General features: G+C 44.7%; 2 protein-coding genes across 2 annotated transcripts in view; both read left to right on the top strand.

Annotated features, from left to right (window-relative positions):
- The first annotated feature begins 710 nt into the window (after positions 1 to 710).
- Positions 711 to 3,875, top strand: LOC117739314 (zinc finger protein 2-like). Its single transcript, XM_034545643.1, has 2 exons — positions 711 to 1,599; positions 2,069 to 3,875. Exons 1-2 carry the CDS (start codon positions 1,314 to 1,316, stop codon positions 3,658 to 3,660), a joined length of 1,878 nt encoding a protein of 625 aa, XP_034401534.1. The 5' UTR covers positions 711 to 1,313; the 3' UTR covers positions 3,661 to 3,875.
- Positions 3,876 to 12,639: 8,764 nt separating this feature from the next.
- Positions 12,640 to 20,000, top strand: part of npr1a (natriuretic peptide receptor 1a) — a 52,285-nt gene continuing 44,924 nt past the window's right edge. The window contains exons 1-2 of the mRNA XM_034545631.1: positions 12,640 to 12,807; positions 15,605 to 16,341. Coding sequence (XP_034401522.1) covers positions 15,612 to 16,341 — 730 coding nt within the window. The 5' untranslated portion in view covers positions 12,640 to 12,807; positions 15,605 to 15,611. The remainder of the gene's footprint in view (positions 12,808 to 15,604; positions 16,342 to 20,000) is intronic.

The following is a 20,000-nucleotide window of genomic DNA, read 5'->3' as shown; positions in this document are numbered from 1 at the left end:
CAGGTTCTTTGACAGATGAGGTTCTTCAAGGATCTATATGAATCAATGACAAGAATCAGGTTCTTTGACAGGATGAGGTTCTTCAAGGATCTATATGAATCAATGACAAGAATCAGGTTCTTTGACAGGATGAGGTTCTTCAAGGATCTATATGAATCAATGACAAGAATCAGGTTCTTTGACAGGATGAGGTTCTTCAAGGATCTATATGAATCAATGACAAGAATCAGGTTCTTTGACAGGATGAGGTTCTTCAAGGATCTATATGAACCCTTCAGGGTTCTATGGGTTTCACTCATTAAATTCAGGTTATGCTGAAAATATGAGGTTCTTAAAGGTTTTAAAGTTGTTTCATCATAAAGTTAAGAGTTTATTAATACTCTTCATAAAGTTAATAAATAGTTTACATACTCATCATAAAGTTAATACATAGACATAGTTTATTAATACTCTTCATAAAGTAATTAAACAGTTTTTCTCTCATCATAAAGTTAATAGTTTATTAATACCCTTCATGAAGTTAATAAATAGTTTATTAATTGTCTTTATACAGTTAAACAGTTTATTAATACTCTTCATAAAGTTAATACAGTGTTTCTCTCTTCATAGAGTTAATAAACAGTTTATTAATACTCTTCATAAAGTAATTAAACAGTTTGTCTCTCATCAAAGTTAATAAATAGCTTATTAATACTCTTCATAAAGTTAATAAATAGCTTATTAATACTCTTCATAAAGTAATGAAACAGTGTTTCTCTCATCAAAGTTAATAAATAGCTTATTAATACTCTTCATAAAGTAATGAAACAGTGTTTCTCTCATCAAAGTTAATAAATAGCTTATTAATACTCTTCATAAAGTAATGAAACAGTGTTTCTCTCATCAAAGTTAATAAATAGCTTATTAATACTCTTCATAAAGTAATGAAACAGTGTTTCTCTCATCAAAGTTAATAAATAGCTTATTAATACTCTTCATAAATAGTACACTGCAGTCAACATAAAGCTAATTTGTCTATTTCTGCCATTCAGTTAAAACGTGATAAAAAGATTAAAGTTAAGTTTATTACCAACTAAATGTGTAGTCGCTTTCTGCTGCAAAACAAAAACAACCAGTCGTGAATATGTTATTATATTCATGTAATTCTATATATTTCTGAACGGAACTGAATCTTCCTCCATAACGAAGCGCTTGTTGTTCGCCCTCCGGTCCAGCAGAGGTCGCTGTTCGCTTCCGCCGCTCCGCTCTCCTCAAAGCGAACTGTCCGTGTGCGCGGCCCCGCTGGCTCTCTTTGTCCGCACAAGAGGAGCACAATGTGCGCCGTGCGGCTGCTGCGGGTGTCGGTACGCGAGCGGCTCGGCGCCGCCGCCGAAGACGTTCTGCTGCGGGTGGAAGAAGGACAAGAAGCGGCGGACATCCCGGCGCTGAGAGCGCTGCTCACCGAGCGGCTCGCGGCTGCGGAGGAGGAGATTGTCGGTCTGTTGGAGGAAACCGTGGCGGAGTACGAAGACCGAGCCGAGCGGTCCGAGCGAGAGGTCCGCCGCCAGAAGAGGCTGCTCGATGCCCTGCTGAAGCCCGACGTGCAGCTGCAGCGAGCAGGTACGTCCAGAGGACAGGCCCGGCGACTTCCCACTTCCGCTCTACTTCAAAATAAGACTCCTGTCATATGTGTAAATGGTAGCAATGCAACTCAAATGTAATGTTATTATTTGAGGTGATAAAATCATCGGAAGTTGTATTATTCAGAACCACGCTTATTAAATACATATATGTATTCAGAGGAGTCAGAAAAGGAGTGGATGGCAGCTTAGATGATTGAAATATTGAAATCATATCTGGTTTGAAACCAAAGCTGAAACTATCTGTTGAATAATCAAATAATTAACAGCAGTTATTTAAATAATCATTTAACATAATGCAAATAAATGAAGAGCATTTCTGAGTGTCTTTGGGTTTTTTGGACACTAACACTGAAGATTAATGGATGAATTGAGACATCAGTATTTAGACGTGAAGGAAACCACAATATTTGTGAATGACGGACACGTTTGTTGTTATGTCTCTTCAGAGTGTCTGCAGGAGGTGGGCCGGAGCCACACAGACCCCCATCCTTTGGGGGACCCTGCAGACCTGAACCACACAGACCTCCAGCCTTCAGGGGACCCTGCAGACCTGAACCACACAGACCTCCAGCCTTCAGGGGACCCTGCAGACCTGAGCCAGACCGAAGCTGAGCCCGTCGACAGCGATGCTTCCGGCCCGTCGATGCTTCACACTCCTTCGCCTCCCAGCGATCCGCCCACCTCCCCGAGCAGCTCGGCCGCCAACGGTGACTGTGTTCCAGACCGGATCCGGACCAAACGCAGTCAGACGCTGAGGTCTTCGTGGAAAAAGAAGAGAGGACGGCCACTGCTCGCCATCAGGAACAAACGAAAGAGGTCGACTCCGGCTCAGAGCTTCAGCTGCCACGCGTGTGGACGCTCTCTGCAGGGGAAAGGCTTCCTGCTCAAACACGTCCTGCAGGTCTGCGCCCAGGACTCGGACTGCTGCTGTGGCTTCTGTGGCGTGCGGTTGGACTCCGCCGCCGACCTGACAGCTCACTTGCAAACACACCAGGTGAAGAGCAAAACCTGTTCCCTTTGCGGGAAAACCTTCCAGTCGATTCTGGCACAGGAGCTGCACATGCGTCTGCACACCGGAGAGAAACCGTACAGTTGCGAAATCTGCGGCAAGAAGTTCAGCCAGAAAGGCAACCTGTCGTCACACATGCGCATCCACGCCGCAGAGAAACCCTTTAGGTGCAAAGAGTGCAGCCGGGCTTTCTATCACATGACGTCTTTAGAACGTCACATGCAGGATCACAGCGGGGAGGAGGTGCACGCCTGCAGCGTCTGCAGTCAGGAGTTCACAAAGCGGCGCAGCCTGAAACAACATATGGCAACCCACCAGAAGGATGCAGCAGACAAACCGAAGAGACGCCGCAGCTCGGCGCGGTCCTTCCACTGCAAAGTATGCAGCGACGCCTTCGACAAGAGAGTCTTATTGGTGAAACACGTGGAGACTCATCTGAAGGACCCTGTCTGCTGCTGCGGACTCTGTGGACACCAGTACGAGTCCACCGCCAGGCTCGCCGCTCACCTGCACTCCCACCGCGAGATCGGCAACACCTGCCACGTCTGCGGAAAGTGCTTCAGTGCTCAGGCCGCACTGCTGATGCACATGAGGATCCACACTGGAGAGAAACCGTACTCCTGCAGCTCCTGTGGAAAGAGCTTCAACCAGAGCGGCAACTTGAAGACGCACCTGAAGACCCACACCGGGGAAAAGGCCTTTACCTGCAGCCTCTGTGGGAAGGGATTCACCCAGAAACAGACTCTGGACACTCACGTCCGCTTCCACAACAAAGAGAGACGCTTCCTGTGCCAGGTGTGTGGGAAGGGCTTCATGCAGGAAGTGGACCTGAAGAGACACATGCTGATCCACACCGGAGAGAAACCGTACATCTGCAGGGTCTGTGGGAAGAGCTTCCAGGCCAAGCGGTCGCTCAACGGACACCTCAAAGTTCACACGGCTGAAGGAGGGGAGTCAAGCCCGGTGCTGGACCAGACCTCAGACCAGCAAAGGATGGACGGTCTCTACTCAGGCTTCATCCAGCTGTAGGGAACCGACTGCTGGCTCTGCCTGGGAGAGTCCAAGACTGGAACCAATCCGGTTCAACAACGTTACTGTCGCACTACCACAGAAGTACTGCTAGTCTGTCCTGCACTGTATGGTACTCCATTATGTACCGTGTGGTACTCCATTATGTACCGTGTGGTACTCCATTATGTACCGTGTGGTACTCGGCACTGTATGGTATTCAGCACTATGCTGTGTGGTACTCCATTATGTACCGTGTGGTACTCGGCACTGTATGGTATTCAGCACTATGCTGTGTGGTACTCAGTTATGTACTTCACTGTGTGGTACTCAGTTGTGTACTTCACTGTGTGGTACTCAGTTGTGTACTTCACTGTGTGGTACTCCGTTATGTACTTCACTGTGTGGTACTCCGTTATGTACTTCACTGTGTGGTACTCAGTTGTGTACTTCACTGTGTGGTACTCAGTTGTGTACTTCACTGTGTGGTACTCCGTTGTGTACTTCACTGTGTGGTACTCAGTTGTGTACTTCACTGCGTGGTACTCCGTTATGTACTGTGTGGTACTCATTACTGTATTCTGGTTGTACTGTGTCTGTAGAACTGAGTATTAAATGTGTCTGAAAGTAAATGTCAGACACATTCAGTCTCATGATCTTAAAGTCTGATATCAATAACAACATAAATCTATAAATCTGCCCCCCTCCCGTTGGCAGTGAGTCATTAAAAATACTTTTATACATAAACATTGTTGACGTGTTTATGATGTATGTCTGAGATCGCTCTTCCCCCTCAGGAGCGCTGTCTCCTGTCTAGTGCTTTTATACTTTATGGTGACTGTGGGCGTGTAGAGGGCGGGGCCTCTTTATGGTGACTGTGGGCGTGTAGAGGGCGGGGCCTCTTTATGGTGACTGTGGGCGTGTAGAGGGCGGGGCCTCTTTATGGTGACTGTGGGTGTGTAGAGGGCGGGGCCTCTTTATGGTGACTGTGGGTGTGTAGAGGGCGGGGCCTCTTTATGGTGACTGTGGGTGTGTAGAGGGCGGGGCCTCTTTATGGTGACTGTGGGTGTGTAGAGGGCGGGGCCTCTTTATGGTGACTGGGTGTGTAGAGGGCGGGGCCTCTTTATGGTGACTGTGGGTGTGTAGAGGGCGGGGCCTCTTTATGGTGACTGGGTGTGTAGAGGGCGGGGCCTCTTTATGGTGACTGGGTGTGTAGAGGGCGGGGCCTCTTTATGGTGACTGGGTGTGTAGAGGGCGGGGCCTCTTTATGGTGACTGTGGGTGTGTAGAGGGCGGGGCCTCTTTATGGTGACTGGGTGTGTAGAGGGCGGGGCCTCTTTATGGTGACTGGGTGTGTAGAGGGCGGGGCCTCTTTATGGTGACTGTGGGTGTGTAGAGGGCGGGGCCTCTTTATGGTGACTGGGTGTGTAGAGGGCGGGGCCTCTTTATGGTGACAGTAAAACCATAACTCTGATCACAAAAGTGTGGACATTATGAGCGGCTCAAGGCTTTTGTGAACGTGTACGTGTCCTTAAATGTGTTTCTGGGTTTAGATATGACGGCTTAATCACAGTTTACAAAGTGCTCTCACTTTAAAGAAAGAAATTCTGGCTCAGGTTTTGAATGGAGTCTGATGGGGCAGAGAGCTGGACTTGCTCCCTCGTTAAGTTTTCTCCTGACAAATGTGGGAAACATCGGGGGTTCCATCGACACATGTGACCAGCACAATAATCCCTACGTTTTGATCCATAAATGGTGTAAAAAGAGTGACAATTGAGAGACTTGTGGCAAAATCCGTTTTATTTTCTTCTTCTCTCACTCTAGCAGACGGCTGTCACTCTAGATCTGAACAGTCCGTCTAAACTAGCTATGAAAAATAACTTGAATCTTAGTTTTGGTTTTACTAAAGTTTGTATGGTCTGTCACTGTTTTATGTTGTATGTCTGAAACTTGTGCTTTTGCTGTCTTGGCCAGGACACTCTCAATGAGGCTTTTCCTGGTTAAATAAATTTAAATAAAAATAAAGATGGCTGCTACTCCACCTCCTCGGCCGGTGCCTCGAGGAATGTGAGTATTAATATGACTTGGAGGAGTTGATTCATTTAGGCTGACATATTCTTCATGGCTCAGCCAGGTTTCAGTAAGACACAATAAATCAATGTGATTGTCTGATATTAAATCATTTACTAATACAGCTTTAGATGACAGAGATCTAATATTTAGGAGTCCACATTTAATTATCCTGTTTTGTTGCACTGTGGCAGTAGTGATGTTAACCTGTATGAGGTTATTTTGTATGACTCCTCTTCTGGTTACTTTTGATTTAATTAATTTAAGTGGCCGTGGGACAGACACAGTCTCTATAGAGTTAAGGTTAAGGGTGGGTAACTGCTCCAATGGAAGTGCAGAGAAGGGTGGAAGACTACAACTCTGCTTCTGCTTCCTGATCTGAACTCTGGGTCATGGATTAAGTCCGTTAATCAACTTGGCCATGTTCACAGAAATGAGACGCGCTCCATCCCAAGTGGGATGAATGCCGTCTCGACTCATCAGATCAGGCTTTCCCCAGAAAGTCTGCCAGTTATCTATGTAGCCCACATTGTTTGCTGGGCACCACCTGGACAACCAGCGGTTGAATGACGACATGCGGCTATACATGTCATCATTGATCAGATTAGGGAGAGGGCCAGAGAAAACTACGGTGTCCGACATTGTCTTGGCATAAGTACACACCGATTCCACATTAATTTTAGTGACCTCCGACCGCCGCAGTCGGGAGTCATTACCGCCGGCGTGTATTATAATCTTACTGTAACTACGCTCATCTTTAGCCAGCAGTTTTAAACCAGATTCAATGTCGCCCGCTCTGGCCCCCGGGATGCATATGACTTTGGTCCCTGGCTTCCCTATCTTCACGTCTCTGACTATGGAGCTACCTATAACCAGAGTGGGTTTCTCAGCGGGTGCGTCGCTGAGTGGGGAAAACTGGTTTGAAACGTGAAGAGGTTGGCGGTGCTCAGTGGACTTCTGTTTAGACTTAAAACCCCTTCGAACAGTCACCCAGCCATCCGGCTGCGCAGGGGCTGCTAGGGAAGAGCTAGCAGAAGCTACGGCTAGCTGGTCCGCACCGGCTATGGGAGGGGGCGGGCTAACTAATGTAGCTAACGTCTGAGCTTCGATGGTGCGGAGCCGTGCATCCAACCCACTTAGAACTGCCTCCAACCAGCAAATGAACTACACGTGTTGCATGTACCGTTATCATTAAGGGAGGCAGAGGAATAGCTCTACATGAGACACTCTGAGCAAGAGGGACGGGGAGGGGGGGAGGAAGACATCGCAAGCTGCTAAGCTAAAGTAAGGTAGCTAACGTTAGCAGAAGTAAACAGTGTGAAAATATTACTGTTAGATTTTAGCGATAAGTCGCTGCAAAAGCTTCCCCCGACTTGGACCGCTGAGGAGACACAGTTGTCTTGTCGTCCTTAGGTCGTCTCTCGGTCGTCTCAGTTATCTTGTCGTTTTAAGGTCGTCTCTCGGTCATCCTTAGGTCGTCTCAGTTATCTTGTCGTCCTTAGGTTGTCTCTCGGTCATCCTTAGGTCGTCTCAGTTATCTTGTCGTCCTTAGGTCGTCTCTCGGTCATCCTTAGGCCGTCTCTCAGTTGTCTCGTCGTCCAAAGGTCGTCCTTTGGTCGTCTCTCAGTTGTCTCGTCGTCCTTAGGTCGTCTCTCAGTTGTCTCGTCGTCCTTAGGTCATCCTTAGGCCGTCCTTAGGCCGTCTCTCAGTTGTCTTGTCGTCCTTAGGTCGTCTCTCGGTCGTCTATCAGTTGTCTTGTTGTCCTTAGGTCGTCTCTCGGTTGTCCTTAGGTCGTCTCTCAGTTGTCTTTTGGTCCTTAGGTCGTCCTTAGGTTGTCTCTCGGTCGTCCTTAGGTCATCTCTCAGTTGTCTCGTCGTCCTTAGGTCGTCCTTAGGTCGTCTCTCAGTTGTCTCGTCGTCCTTAGGTCGTCCTTAGGTCGTCCTTAGGTCATCTCTCAGTTGTCTCGTCGTCCTTAGGTCGTCCTTAGGTCGTCTCTCGGTCGTCCTAAGGTCGTCTCTCAGTTGTCTCGTCGTCCTTAGGTCGTCTCTCGGTCGTCTATCAGTTGTCTTGTTGTCCTTAGGTCGTCTCTCGGTCGTCCTTAGGTCGTCTCTCAGTTGTCTCGTCGTCCTTAGGTCGTCTCTCGGTCGTCTATCAGTTGTCTTGTTGTCCTTAGGTCGTCTCTCGGTTGTCCTTAGGTCGTCTCTCAGTTGTCTTGTCGTCCTTAGGTCGTCTCTCGGTCATCCTTAGGCCGTCTCTCAGTTGTCTCGTCGTCCTTAGGTCGTCTCTCGGTCGTCTATCAGTTGTCTTGTTGTCCTTAGGTCGTCTCTCGGTTGTCCTTAGGTCGTCTCTCAGTTGTCTTTGGTCCTTAGGTCGTCTCTCGGTCGTCTATCAGTTATCTTGTCGTCCTTAGGTCGTCTCTCGGTCGTCCTTAGGTCGTCTCTCAGTTGTCTTGTCGTCCTTAGGTCGCCCTTAGGTCGTCTCTCGGTCGTCCTTAGGTCGTCTCTCAGTTGTCTCGTCGTCCTTAGGTCGTCTTTCAGTCGTCCTTAGGTCGTCTCTAGTTCGTCCTTAGGTCGTCTCTCGGTCGTCCTTAGGTCGTCTCTCGGTTGTCCTTAGGTCGTCTCTCAGTTGTCTTGTCGTCCTTAGGTCGTCTCTCGGTCGTCTATCAGTTGTCTTGTCGTCCTTAGGTCGTCTCTCGGTCGTCTATTCAATTCAATTCAATTCAGTTTATTTTGTATAGCCCAATATCACAAATTACAAATTTGCCTCAGAGGGCTTTACAATCTGTACACATACGACATCCCTGACCTTTGACCTCACATCGGATCAGGAAAAACTCCCCAAAAATAACCTTTGACAGGGAAAAAAGGGAAGAAACCTTCAGGAGAGCAACAGAGGAGGATCCCTCTCCCCGGATGGACAGATGAATAGATGTCATGTGACCAGATGAACAGAGTTACAGAGTTACATAAACACATTACATGAATATGACAATGTATGAATGGAACTCCAATCCATGAAACAGAAGGAGGTAGAGAGGAGGGGGCGGGGCATCAGCAGGGCCAATGGGAGGCCGGCTCACCAGCATCAGACACCTCCAGGTCCAATGGACCCTATGAGACGTGAAGTCACAACGACTCCGGGGAGGAAGCAGAGTGAATAAGGTGCAATGGAGAGATGTAAATGTATCCATAAGGAGAGAGAGAAGAGGAGAGAGGTGCTCAGTGTATCCTAAAACATCCCCCAGCAGCCTATAAGCCTATAGCAGCATATCAAGGGGCTGGACCAGGGGAAACCTGATTCAGCCCTAACTATAAGCACTATTAAAGAGGAAAGTCTTAAGTCTATTCTTGAATGAGGTGACTGTGTCTGCCTCCAGGACTGAAAGTGGAAGCTGGTTCCATAAAAGAGGAGCTTGATAACTGAAGGCTCTGGCTCCCATCCTACTTTTTAGGACTCTAGGAACCACAAGTAGCCCCACATTTAGTGAGCAGCTCTCTAGTGGGGCAATATGGTACTACAAGCTCCTTAAGATATGATGGTGCATCACCAATCAAGGCTTTGTAGGTGAGGAGAAGAATTTTAAATGTGATTCTTGATTTTACAGGGAGCCAGTGCAGAGCAGCTAATACAGGAGTCATGTGATCTCTTTTCTTAGTTTTTGTGAGTACACGAGCTGCAGCATTTTGGATCAACTGGAGGGGCTTAAGATACTTATTAGAGCAGCCTGATAATAAGGAGTTGCAGTAATCTAGTCTGGAAGTAACAAACGCGTGAACCAGCTTTTCTGCATCTTTTTAGGACAAGATGTGCCTGATTTTTTTAAAATGTTACGTAGATGAAAAAATGCAATCCTTGAGATTTGCTTAACGTGGGAGTTAAAGGACAAGTCTGGGTCAAAGATAACTAGAGATTCTTTACATGGTGTTGGATGCCAGGGCAATGCCATCTACAGAAACCACATCACCAGATAATTGATCTCTGAGGTGTTCAGTCCAGTAAAATAACTTCAGTTTTGTCTGAGTTTAACATCAGGAAGTTGCAGGTCATCCATGTTTTTATGTCTTTAAGACATTCTTGAATTTTAGCGAGCTGGTTGGTCTCCTCTGGTTTGATCCATAGATATAATTGAGTATCGTCTGCATAGCAATGAAAGTTAATGCAGTGTTTCCTGATAATATTGCCCAAAGGAAGCATATATAAGGTAAATAAAATTGGTCCAAGCACAGAACCTTGTGGAACTCCGTGATTAACGTTGGTGGTCATTGAGGCTTCATCGTTTACAAATACAAATTGAGATCGATCTGATAAATAGGATTTAAACCAACTTAGTGCGGTACCTGAAATGCCAATCGACTGATCCAGTCTCTGTAATAGGATGTCATGATCAATGGTGTCGAACGCAGCACTAAGGTCTAATAATACCAGTACAGAGATGAGTCCTTTATCAGCACTAAGGTCTAACAAGACCAGTACGGAGATGAGTCCTTTATCAGCACTAAGGTCTAACAAGACCAGTACAGAGATGAGTCCTTTATCAGCACTAAGGTCTAACAAGACCAGTACAGAGATGAGTCCTTTATCAGCACTAAGGTCTAATAAGACCAGTACCGAGATGAGTCCTTTATCTGATGCTTTAGGAGGTCATTTGTAATTTTCACCAGTGCTGTCTCTGTGATGTTTTCTAAATCCTGACTGAAACTCCTCAAATAAACTATTCTGATGTAGGAAGTCGCACAACTGATTTGCGACTACTTTCTCAAGGATCTTAGAGAGGAAGGGAAGGTTAGAGATCGGTCTGTAGTTAGCCAACACCTCTGGATTAAGAGTGGTCTTCTTCAGGAGGTTTAATTACAGCTACTTTGAAGGAATGTGGTACATGGCCTGTTAGCAAAGACACATTAACAATATCCAGCAGAGAGGTGCCAATTAAAGGCAACACGTCTTTAAGCAGCCTCGTTGGGATGGGGTCTAAGAGACAGGTAGACGGTTTAGAAGTAGAAACCGTTGAAGACAATTGGTCTAGGTTGATGGGAGAAAAGCTATCCAAATATACACCAGGGTATACAGCCGTTTCCAAGGCCACTCCTCTTGATGACAGATCGGCAGTAGTTGAGGGCAAGAGATCATCGATCTTGCCTCTAATAGTTCAAATCTTTTCATTGAAGAAGTTCATGAAGTCATTACTACTGAGGTCTATAGGAATACACGGCTCCACAGAGCTGTGACTCTCTGTCAGCCTGGCTACAGTGCTAAAGAGAACCCTGGGGTTGTTCTTATTTTTCTCTAAATCTATCAGTTGTCTTGTTGTCCTTAGGTCGTCTCTCGGTTGTCCTTAGGTCGTCTCTCAGTTGTCTTTTGGTCCTTAGGTCGTCTCTCGGTCGTCTATCAGTTATCTTGTCGTCCTTAGGTCGTCTCTCGGTCGTCCTTAGGTCGTCTCTCAGTTGTCTCGTTGTCCTTAGGTCGTCTCTCGGTCGTCCTTAGGTTGTCTCTAGTGCGTCCTTAGGTCGTCTCTCGGTCGTCCTTAGGTCGTCTCTCGGTCGTCCTTAGGTCGTCTCTCGGTCGTCCTTAGGTCGTCTCTAGTTCGTCCTTAGGTCGTCTCTCAGTCGTCCTTAGGTCGTCTCTAGTTCGTCCTTAGGTCGTCTCTCGGTCGTCCTTAGGTCGTCTCTCGGTCGTCCTTAGGTCGTCTCTCGGTCGTCTCTCGGTCGTCTCTCGGTCGTCCTTAGGTTGTCTCTCAGTTGTCTCGTCGTCCTTAGGTCGTCCTTAGGTCGTCTCTCGGTCGTCCTTAGGTCGTCTCTCGGTCGTCTCTCGGTCGTCCTTAGGTCGTCTCTCGGTCGTCCTTAGGTCGTCTCTCGGTCGTCCTTAGGTCGTCTCTCGGTCGTCCTTAGGTCGTCTCTAGTTCGTCCTTAGGTTGTCTCTCAGTTGTCTCGTCGTCCTTAGGTCGCCTCTAGTTCGTCCTTAGGTCGTCTCTCAGTTGTCTCGGCGTCCTTAGGTCGTCTCTCAGTTGTCTCGTCGTCCTTAGGTCGTCTCTCAGTTGTCTTGTGGTCCTTAGGTAACATTTTCTGTCCGACAAGAGGAACAGGAGAGTGTGGGAGGAAGTGCGTGTGTTTCTGTGTTCATTTCCAGGAAGAGGTACATAGAGGGAACGTGTGTGTGTGTGTGTGTGTGTGTGTGTGTGTGTGTGTGTGTGTGTGTGTGTGTGTGTGTGTGTGTGTGTGTGTGTGTGTGTGTGTGTGTGTGTGTGTGTGTGTGTGTGTGTGTGTGTGTGTGTGTGTGTGTGTGTGTGTGTGTGTGTGTGTTTGTTCATTTCCAGGAAGAGGTACAGAGAGGGAACCTGTGTGTGTGTGTGAGACACTTCCTGGTCCACCGGGTGTATCCTGTTCAAACACACTCAGTGGGTTGTGTTTGTTTGTTCATTAACTTTATTAACAACACATCATGACAAAAGGTATTAATAACCCACAGTAAAAACACTCTCCACTAAACAGTTGAAAGATGAGACATGTTCTTTATTAACATTATTACTAAGACTTAAAAAAGTGCTCTCACAAACACACATGAATATATAAACAGAACATTAAATCATTGTAATGTACAAACCCCACCCCCCCTCTTTCTCCTCCCCCTCATGGTAATTGAATTGTCCCCCCCCCCCCCCACCCCCCCTCAGTGTGTGCCTCATAGTGTTGGACGCACGGACCGGAGGAGCTGCAGAGCTGGAACACAACCCGGACGCTTCAGCTCGCTTTCTTCTGGTGATCCTCCTCTGGTGATCCTCTTCTGGTGATCCTCTTCTGGTGATCCTCCTCTGGTGATCCTCCTCTGGTGATCCTCTTCTGGTGATCCTCCTCTGGTGATCCTCCTCTGGTGATCCTCTTCTGGTGATCCTCCTCTGGTGATCCTCCTCTGGTGATCCTCTTCTGGTGATCCTCCTCTGGTGATCCTCCTCTGGTGATCCTCTTCTGGTGATCCTCCTCTGGTGATCCTCTTCTGGTGATCCTCTTCTGGTGATCCTCCGCCGGTGGTCGGTCCTCCTTCTCTCCGGTTTGTTGCCGTGGAAACGTCTTCTCTGAGAACTAGGAAACTAAAGGTCTGAGCACAGGTAAATAAGCTTTTACTGCAGTACAAATACTAGTACTAGTTTACTAGTTTAGTACACAGTTTACTAGTACTAGTACACACTGTGGAAGTACTACACGACGAGGAAAATTACACACATGGAGTTAAAGTATTGATCGATGATTAACATGTTTAATGTTTGATATTATTATTTATATGATATCATGATTATTATTTATATATTAGGATGATTATTTGTAATATTAATTATATAATATGTTGATGATTGTTATGATTAATAATATGATATTATAATTACTATCATGTATTCATATTATTATTATCACTAGTATTGAATTGAAGAACATTGACCAGATTTTGATCCCCAAACAATTGGTAGTAGAGGTGATCCATCATGCTCTCCACGCCCACAGGTGGTCTCCCTCCCATCTGAGCAGAGCAGCTTTTGATCATCCCGTTCTCGTTCTGAGGCGGTTTAGTGTTTTTTATGGAGCCTGTGGTGCTTCAGGGCCAGGGGGGAGGTTTTCAGTCGGGGGGGTATTAATCATGGCATTTGGAAGAGGGTCCTTCTCAAGCTTTTGCTTCCAGAGCTTCTTCTTGACTTTAGCTGTTGGGCCAGAGGGTGATATCCATGGAGGAGATGGTGTTCATCATTAATAGACGTCTAATATCGGACGTCTAATATCGGACGTCTAATATCGGACGTCTAATATCGGACGTCTAATATCGGACGTCTAATATCGTCATAGGCAACGCCAGCGGGGAGGTGGAGTTGTTGGTGGGTTTCTGTTGTTCAGTGCTGGCCAGATCAGTAGATTACATTACATTTCATTTAGCTGACGCTTTTATCCAAATGACTTACAATCACACACTGTAGACTCAGCTATGGGAGCAAATCAGGGTTGAGTGTCTTACTCAAGGAGACATGAACATGGGCTAGCAGAACCAGGGTTCAAACGGCAGATTCTCTGATTGAAAGCCGGACCTGCTGACCACTGAGCCGCAGTCGCCCCACAGATCTCACTGTGTGTGCTGTGGCTCCCCATTTGGAGTAGGTCAGTTTCCGTAGAATGTTGTTTAGGGAGCCAACCTTGGATTTTGTGTCATTGATGTGCTCCTTAAAGGACAAAGTACAATCTAGAGTTACTCCGAGGTCGACAGCGTGGGTACGGCGCTCAAGTGGGGCTCCAGACCACTTGATGTCCAATGGTCGGTTGGCTTCAAGGTTCCTGAGATGGAACGAGCCGACTGGTTGCTTGTTGTGCTCGTAGTAGAGGAGCAGCTCATCTCAGGCTGTGGTGAGGTTTGGTTCTACTGCTTCCAACGAGTTCTCTTGAGATGTTCCACAGAGATCGTCTGCAGAGATGAGCCGCTCAGTGTTCTGGTCCGTCGGCTGGTCGTTGGTGTAGATGTTATAAAGCAGTTGGGCCAGCACCTTGAGGTCGGCCATTCCGTCTGCTTGTTGTTCAGGACATCAAAGAGGCGCCCGTCTTTCAGAAGGGCTCCAATGAGGTCTGTGAAGGCCTTCAGGTCTTTGGTCAGCTCCAAGATCTTTAAGAGGAGGCGATGGTTCACAGGGTCTGATGGCTGGTTCAGCAACAAGGCAAGCCAAGTTTATTTGTAACGCACATTTCAACAACAAGGCAATTCAAAGTGCTTCACATAAAACCATAAAAGCATCATTACATAATACAAAAGAAAACAAGATTCAAACACAATTAAGAACATTTATGAAAACATTAAAAACAGTAAAAAAGCAAGAAATAGAAAAAGAAGTTACAGTTAGAGAAATAAAATGCAGCAATGAGATACAGACATTGATTAATATCCTTGACTCTGTTCAATTAAAGGCAACAGCAAACAGAGAAGTCTTCAATCTGGATTTAAAGGAGCTGAGGGTTTCAGGGACCTTGAGAAGACCTGAACACTGCTTCTCCATGTTTAGTTCTGACTCTTGGACCAGGATGTAGACCAGTCCCAGACCACCTGAGGGGTCGGGATGGTTCATAAGGTAGCAGCAGATCAGACATGTATTTAGGCCCTAAACCATTCAGTGCTTTATAAACCAGTTCTTTGTTGGACAGGAAGCCAGTGCAAAGACCTCAGAACTGGACTGATGTAACTTACTTTCCTGGTCTTAGTGAGGACTCGAGCTGCAGCTTACAGAAGTCAAGTCTACTGAAGATAAATGCGAAGACAAGTTCCTCCAAATCCTGTTGAGACATAAGTCCTCTAACCCTTGATATGTTCTTCAGGTGAAAGGAGGCTGATTGTGTAATGGTCTTGATATGTCTGTTCAGGTTGAGGTCTGAATCTATAACTACACTTAGATGTCTGGCTTGGTTTGTGGTTCAGCACCAGGGCAATGCCCCTCTCAAACAGCTTGTAGAGGTATGATGGCTGGTAGACTGAGGTGATGGTAAATCCTCTGAGCTCAGTGGTGAGGACTTCAATGTGGTTTTCATCGCTCTTTGAAGTTGATTCAGCAATAGTCCCAGTTTTTGCCAGCATGATGCTGCCATATCTCTTATGTGGTCTTTCTATGAGGTGGCTCCTACCTTCGACACGGGGGCACGGTGGGTTTCCGGTGACCATAGAATATTGCACTTCTTACTTAGTTGCAGACAGTCCTTTAAATTTGATTAATCAATGAATCAGTTCATTGATTAATCATAGTTCAGGTATAATATCAAAAACACACCATATGGACACATTTATTAAACAGTGAAGATAAATGTCAAACTTAATATTAGTCTTTTATTGTGAAAGGGTTAGGTTTTCTTAATTCAATTCTGTTTTCCCTGCACCTCGTCTGACAGGCTCACCATGCTATCCAGGTGGCCCTGTCCCCCTGGAACCTGTCCCTCACTGCTCCTCCTCTTCCTCCTCGTCCAATCAGCTGCTTCCTCCCCGTCAGCTGACAACACCACAGCGGCCCTTCAGGAGGTGACTCTGGCCGCCATCTTGCCTTTGACCAACACGGACTACGCATGGGCGTGGCCTCGCGTGGCCCCAGCCCTCTTCCAGGCAGTGCGGCAGGTGAACTCTGACCACCGGCTTCTGCCGGGCCTGAAGCTCCGGCTAATCCACCGCAGCTCAGAGAACCACGCCGGCTTCTGCTCGGACTCCATGGCGCCGCTGGTTGCCGTGGACCTGAAGCTGTCCCACGACCCCTGGGCCTTTGTGGGCCCCGGCTGCGACTACTCCTCCTCGCCCGTCGCCCGCTTCACCACCCACTGGGAGGTGCCCATGGTGACCGCCGGTGCCCGTGCCATCGGCTTTGAGCACTACGCAGCGGTCACCAACACGGGCCCCACCCACCAGAAGCTGGGCGAGTTGGGAGTGAGGATCCAGGAGGCGTTCGACTGGCGGCGGCACGCCATGCTCATCTTCAGCGACAACAAGGACGCCAACGATGACCGGCCGTGCTTCTTTTCCGTAGAGGGTATTTACACGCTGCTGGGCAAGCGCAACGTCACCATCCGTTACCTCCCGATCCAGGCCGACGCTGTCAACTACCGGGAAGTGGTCCAGCAGATCCAGGACAACGGACGAGGTCTGTCCTTTGTTTTCCTTCTACGTTCTTTCTTACATTTTCACTGTGTCTGTGTGTGTGTGTGTGTGTGTGTAAGTGTCTGTGTGTGTGTGTGTGTAAGTGTCTGTGTGTGTGTGTGTGTGTGTGTGTAAGTGTCTGCGTGTGTGTCTGTGTGTGTAAGTGTCTGTGTGTGTGTGTGTGTGTGTGTGTGTGTGTGTGTGTGTGTGTGTGTGTGTAAGTGTCTGTGTGTGTGTGTCTGTGTGTGTCTGTGTGTGTGTGTCTGTGTCTGTGTGTGTGAGTGTCTGTGTGTGTCTGTGTGTGTGTGTGTGTGTGTGTCTGTGTCTGTGTGTGTGTGTGTCTGTGTGTGTCTGTGTGTGTGTGTGTCTGTGTGTGTCTGTGTGTGTGTGTCTGTGTCTGTGTGTGTGTGTCTGTGTGTGTGTGTCTGTGTGTGTGTGAGTGTGTGTGTGTCTGTGTGTGTGTGTGTGTCTGTGTGTGTGTGTGAGTGTCTGTGTCTGTGTGTGTCTGTGTGTGTGTGTTTGTGTCTGTGTGTCTGTGTCTGTGTGTGTGTGTGTCTGTGTGTGTGTGAGTGTGCGTGTGTCTGTGTGTGTGTGTGAGTGTCTGTGTGTGTGTGTGTGTCTGTGTGTGTGTGTGTCTGTGTGTGTGTGTGTCTGTGTGTGTGTGTGTCTGTGTGTGTGTCTGTGTGTACTGCAGTAAACAATGTGAGTGAACACATCTTTAAGTTGTTGAGACGAAACAAAGGAGATAAATATGTCCTCCTCTGTTACAAATTATTCACACACACACAGACACACACACAGACACACACACAGACACTCTGTCAGAGGTCTGGCGTCCTCTAAGTGTGTCCATCTGTTGACAGTAATTATCTCTCCTGTGTGTTAAACTACAGATTTAATGTCTTACGTTCTACTTTATTGTCTTTATAAAGAACAAACACCAGACAGACTCATAGGTTCTACTTTATTGTCTTTATAAAGAACAAACACCAGACAGACTCATAGGTTCTACTTTATTCTCTTTATAAAGAACAAACACCAGACAGACTCATATGTTCTACTTTATTGTCTTTATAAAGAACAAACACCAGACAGACTCATAGGTTCTACTTTATTGTCTTTATAATTAATAAACACCAGACAGACTCATAGGTTCTACTTTATTGTCTTTATAAAGAACAAACACCAGACAGACTCATAGGTTCTACTTTATTGTCTTTATAATTAATAAACACCAGACAGACTCATATGTTCTACTTTATTGTCTTTATAAAGAACAAACACCAGACAGACTCATAGGTTCTACTTTATTGTCTTTATAATTAATAAACACCAGACAGACTCATAGGTTCTACTTTATTGTCTTTATAATTAATAAACACCAGACAGACTCATAGGTTCTACTTTATTGTCTTTATAATTAATAAACACCAGACAGACTCATAGGTTCTACTTTATTGTCTTTATAATTAATAAACACCAGACAGACTCATAGGTTATACTTTATTCTCTTTATAAAGAACAAACACCAGACAGACTCATAGGTTCTACTTTATTGTCTTTATAATTAATAAACACCAGACAGACTCATATGTTCTACTTTATTGTCTTTATAATTAATAAACACCAGACAGACTCATAGGTTCTACTTTATTGTCTTTATAATTAATAAACACCAGACAGACTCATATGTTCTACTTTATTCTCTTTATAATTAATAAACACCAGAGACTCATATGTTCTACTTTATTCTCTTTATAATTAATAAACACCAGAGACTCATATGTTCTACTTTATTCTCTTTATAATTAATAAACACCAGACAGACTCATAGGTTCTACTTTATTGTCTTTATAAAGAACAAACACCAGACAGACTCATAGGTTATACTTTATTCTCTTTATAATTAATAAACACCAGACAGACTCATAGGTTATACTTTATTCTCTTTATAATTAATAAACACCAGACCGACTCATAGGTTATACTTTATTCTCTTTATAATTAATAAACACCAGACAGACTCATAGGTTCTACTTTATTGTCTTTATAATTAATAAACACCAGACAGACTCATAGGTTCTACTTTATTGTCTTTATAATTAATAAACACCAGACAGACTCATAGGTTCTACTTTATTGTCTTTATAATTAATAAACACCAGACAGACTCATAGGTTCTACTTTATTGTCTTTATAATTAATAAACACCAGACAGACTCATATGTTCTACTTTATTGTCTTTATAATTAATAAACACCAGACAGACTCATAGGTTCTACTTTATTGTCTTTATAAAGAACAAACACCAGACAGACTCATAGGTTCTACTTTATTGTCTTTATAATTAATAAACACCAGACAGACTCATAGGTTGTAATTTATTCTCTTTATAATGAATAAACACCAGACAGACTCATATGTTCTACTTTATTATCTTTATAATTAATAAACACCAGAGACTCATAGGTTCTACTTTATTCTCTTTATAATGAATAAACACCAGACAGACTCATAGGTTCTACTTTATTGTCTTTATAATTAATAAACACCAGACAGACTCATAGGTTCTACTTTATTGTCTTTATAATTAATAAACACCAGACAGACTCATAGGTTCTACTTTATTCTCTTTATAAAGAACAAACACCAGACAGACTCATAGGTTCTACTTTATTCTCTTTATAATTAATAAACACCAGACAGACTCATAGGTTCTACTTTATTCTCTTTATAAAGAACAAACACCAGACAGACTCATAGGTTCTACTTTATTCTCTTTATAATGAATAAACACCAGACAGACTCATAGGTTATACTTTATTCTCTTTATAATTAATAAACACCAGACAGACTCATAGGTTATACTTTATTGTCTTTATAATTAATAAACACCAGACAGACTCATAGGTTCTACTTTATTCTCTTTATAATTAATAAACACCAGACAGACTCATAGGTTCTACTTTATTCTCTTTATAAAGAACAAACACCAGACAGACTCATAGGTTCTACTTTATTCTCTTTATAATTAATAAACACCAGACAGACTCATATGTTCTACTTTATTGTCTTTATAAAGAATAAACACCAGACAGACTCATAGGTTATACTTTATTCTCTTTATAATTAATAAACACCAGACAGACTCATAGGTTCTACTTTATTGTCTTTATAATTAATAAACACCAGACAGACTCATAGGTTCTACTTTATTCTCTTTATAAAGAACAAACACCAGACAGACTCATAGGTTCTACTTTATTCTCTTTATAATGAATAAACACCAGACAGACTCATAGGTTATACTTTATTGTCTTTATAATTAATAAACACCAGACAGACTCATAGGTTCTACTTTATTGTCTTTATAATTAATAAACACCAGACAGACTCATAGGTTATACTTTATTCTCTTTATAATGAATAAACACCAGACAGACTCATATGTTCTACTTTATTGTCTTTATAATTAATAAACACCAGACAGACTCATATGTTCTACTTTATTGTCTTTATAATTAATAAACACCAGACCGACTCATAGGTTCTACTTTATTCTCTGTATAATGAACAGATGTAGTAACAGATGGGTTTTAGATATAGTAACAGATGTGTTTTATATGCAGTACCATATGTGTTATAGATATAGTAACAGATGTT

This window comes from Cyclopterus lumpus, chromosome 11 (assembly GCF_009769545.1).
Source record: "Cyclopterus lumpus isolate fCycLum1 chromosome 11, fCycLum1.pri, whole genome shotgun sequence".
Taxonomy (NCBI): domain Eukaryota; kingdom Metazoa; phylum Chordata; class Actinopteri; order Perciformes; family Cyclopteridae; genus Cyclopterus; species Cyclopterus lumpus.
Note: the sequence above shows the minus strand (reverse complement) of the source record. Positions and strands in the feature narration are given on the sequence as shown.

Bases quoted from the DNA above. Each gene is read 5' to 3' on its own strand.
- LOC117739314 (XM_034545643.1), top strand. From the start codon at position 1,314: ATGTGCGCCGTGCGGCTGCTGCGGGTGTCGGTACGCGAGCGGCTCGGC. The intron at 1,600-2,068 runs GTACGTCCAGAG...ATGTCTCTTCAG, and splicing joins CGTGCAGCTGCAGCGAGCAG to AGTGTCTGCAGGAGGTGGGC.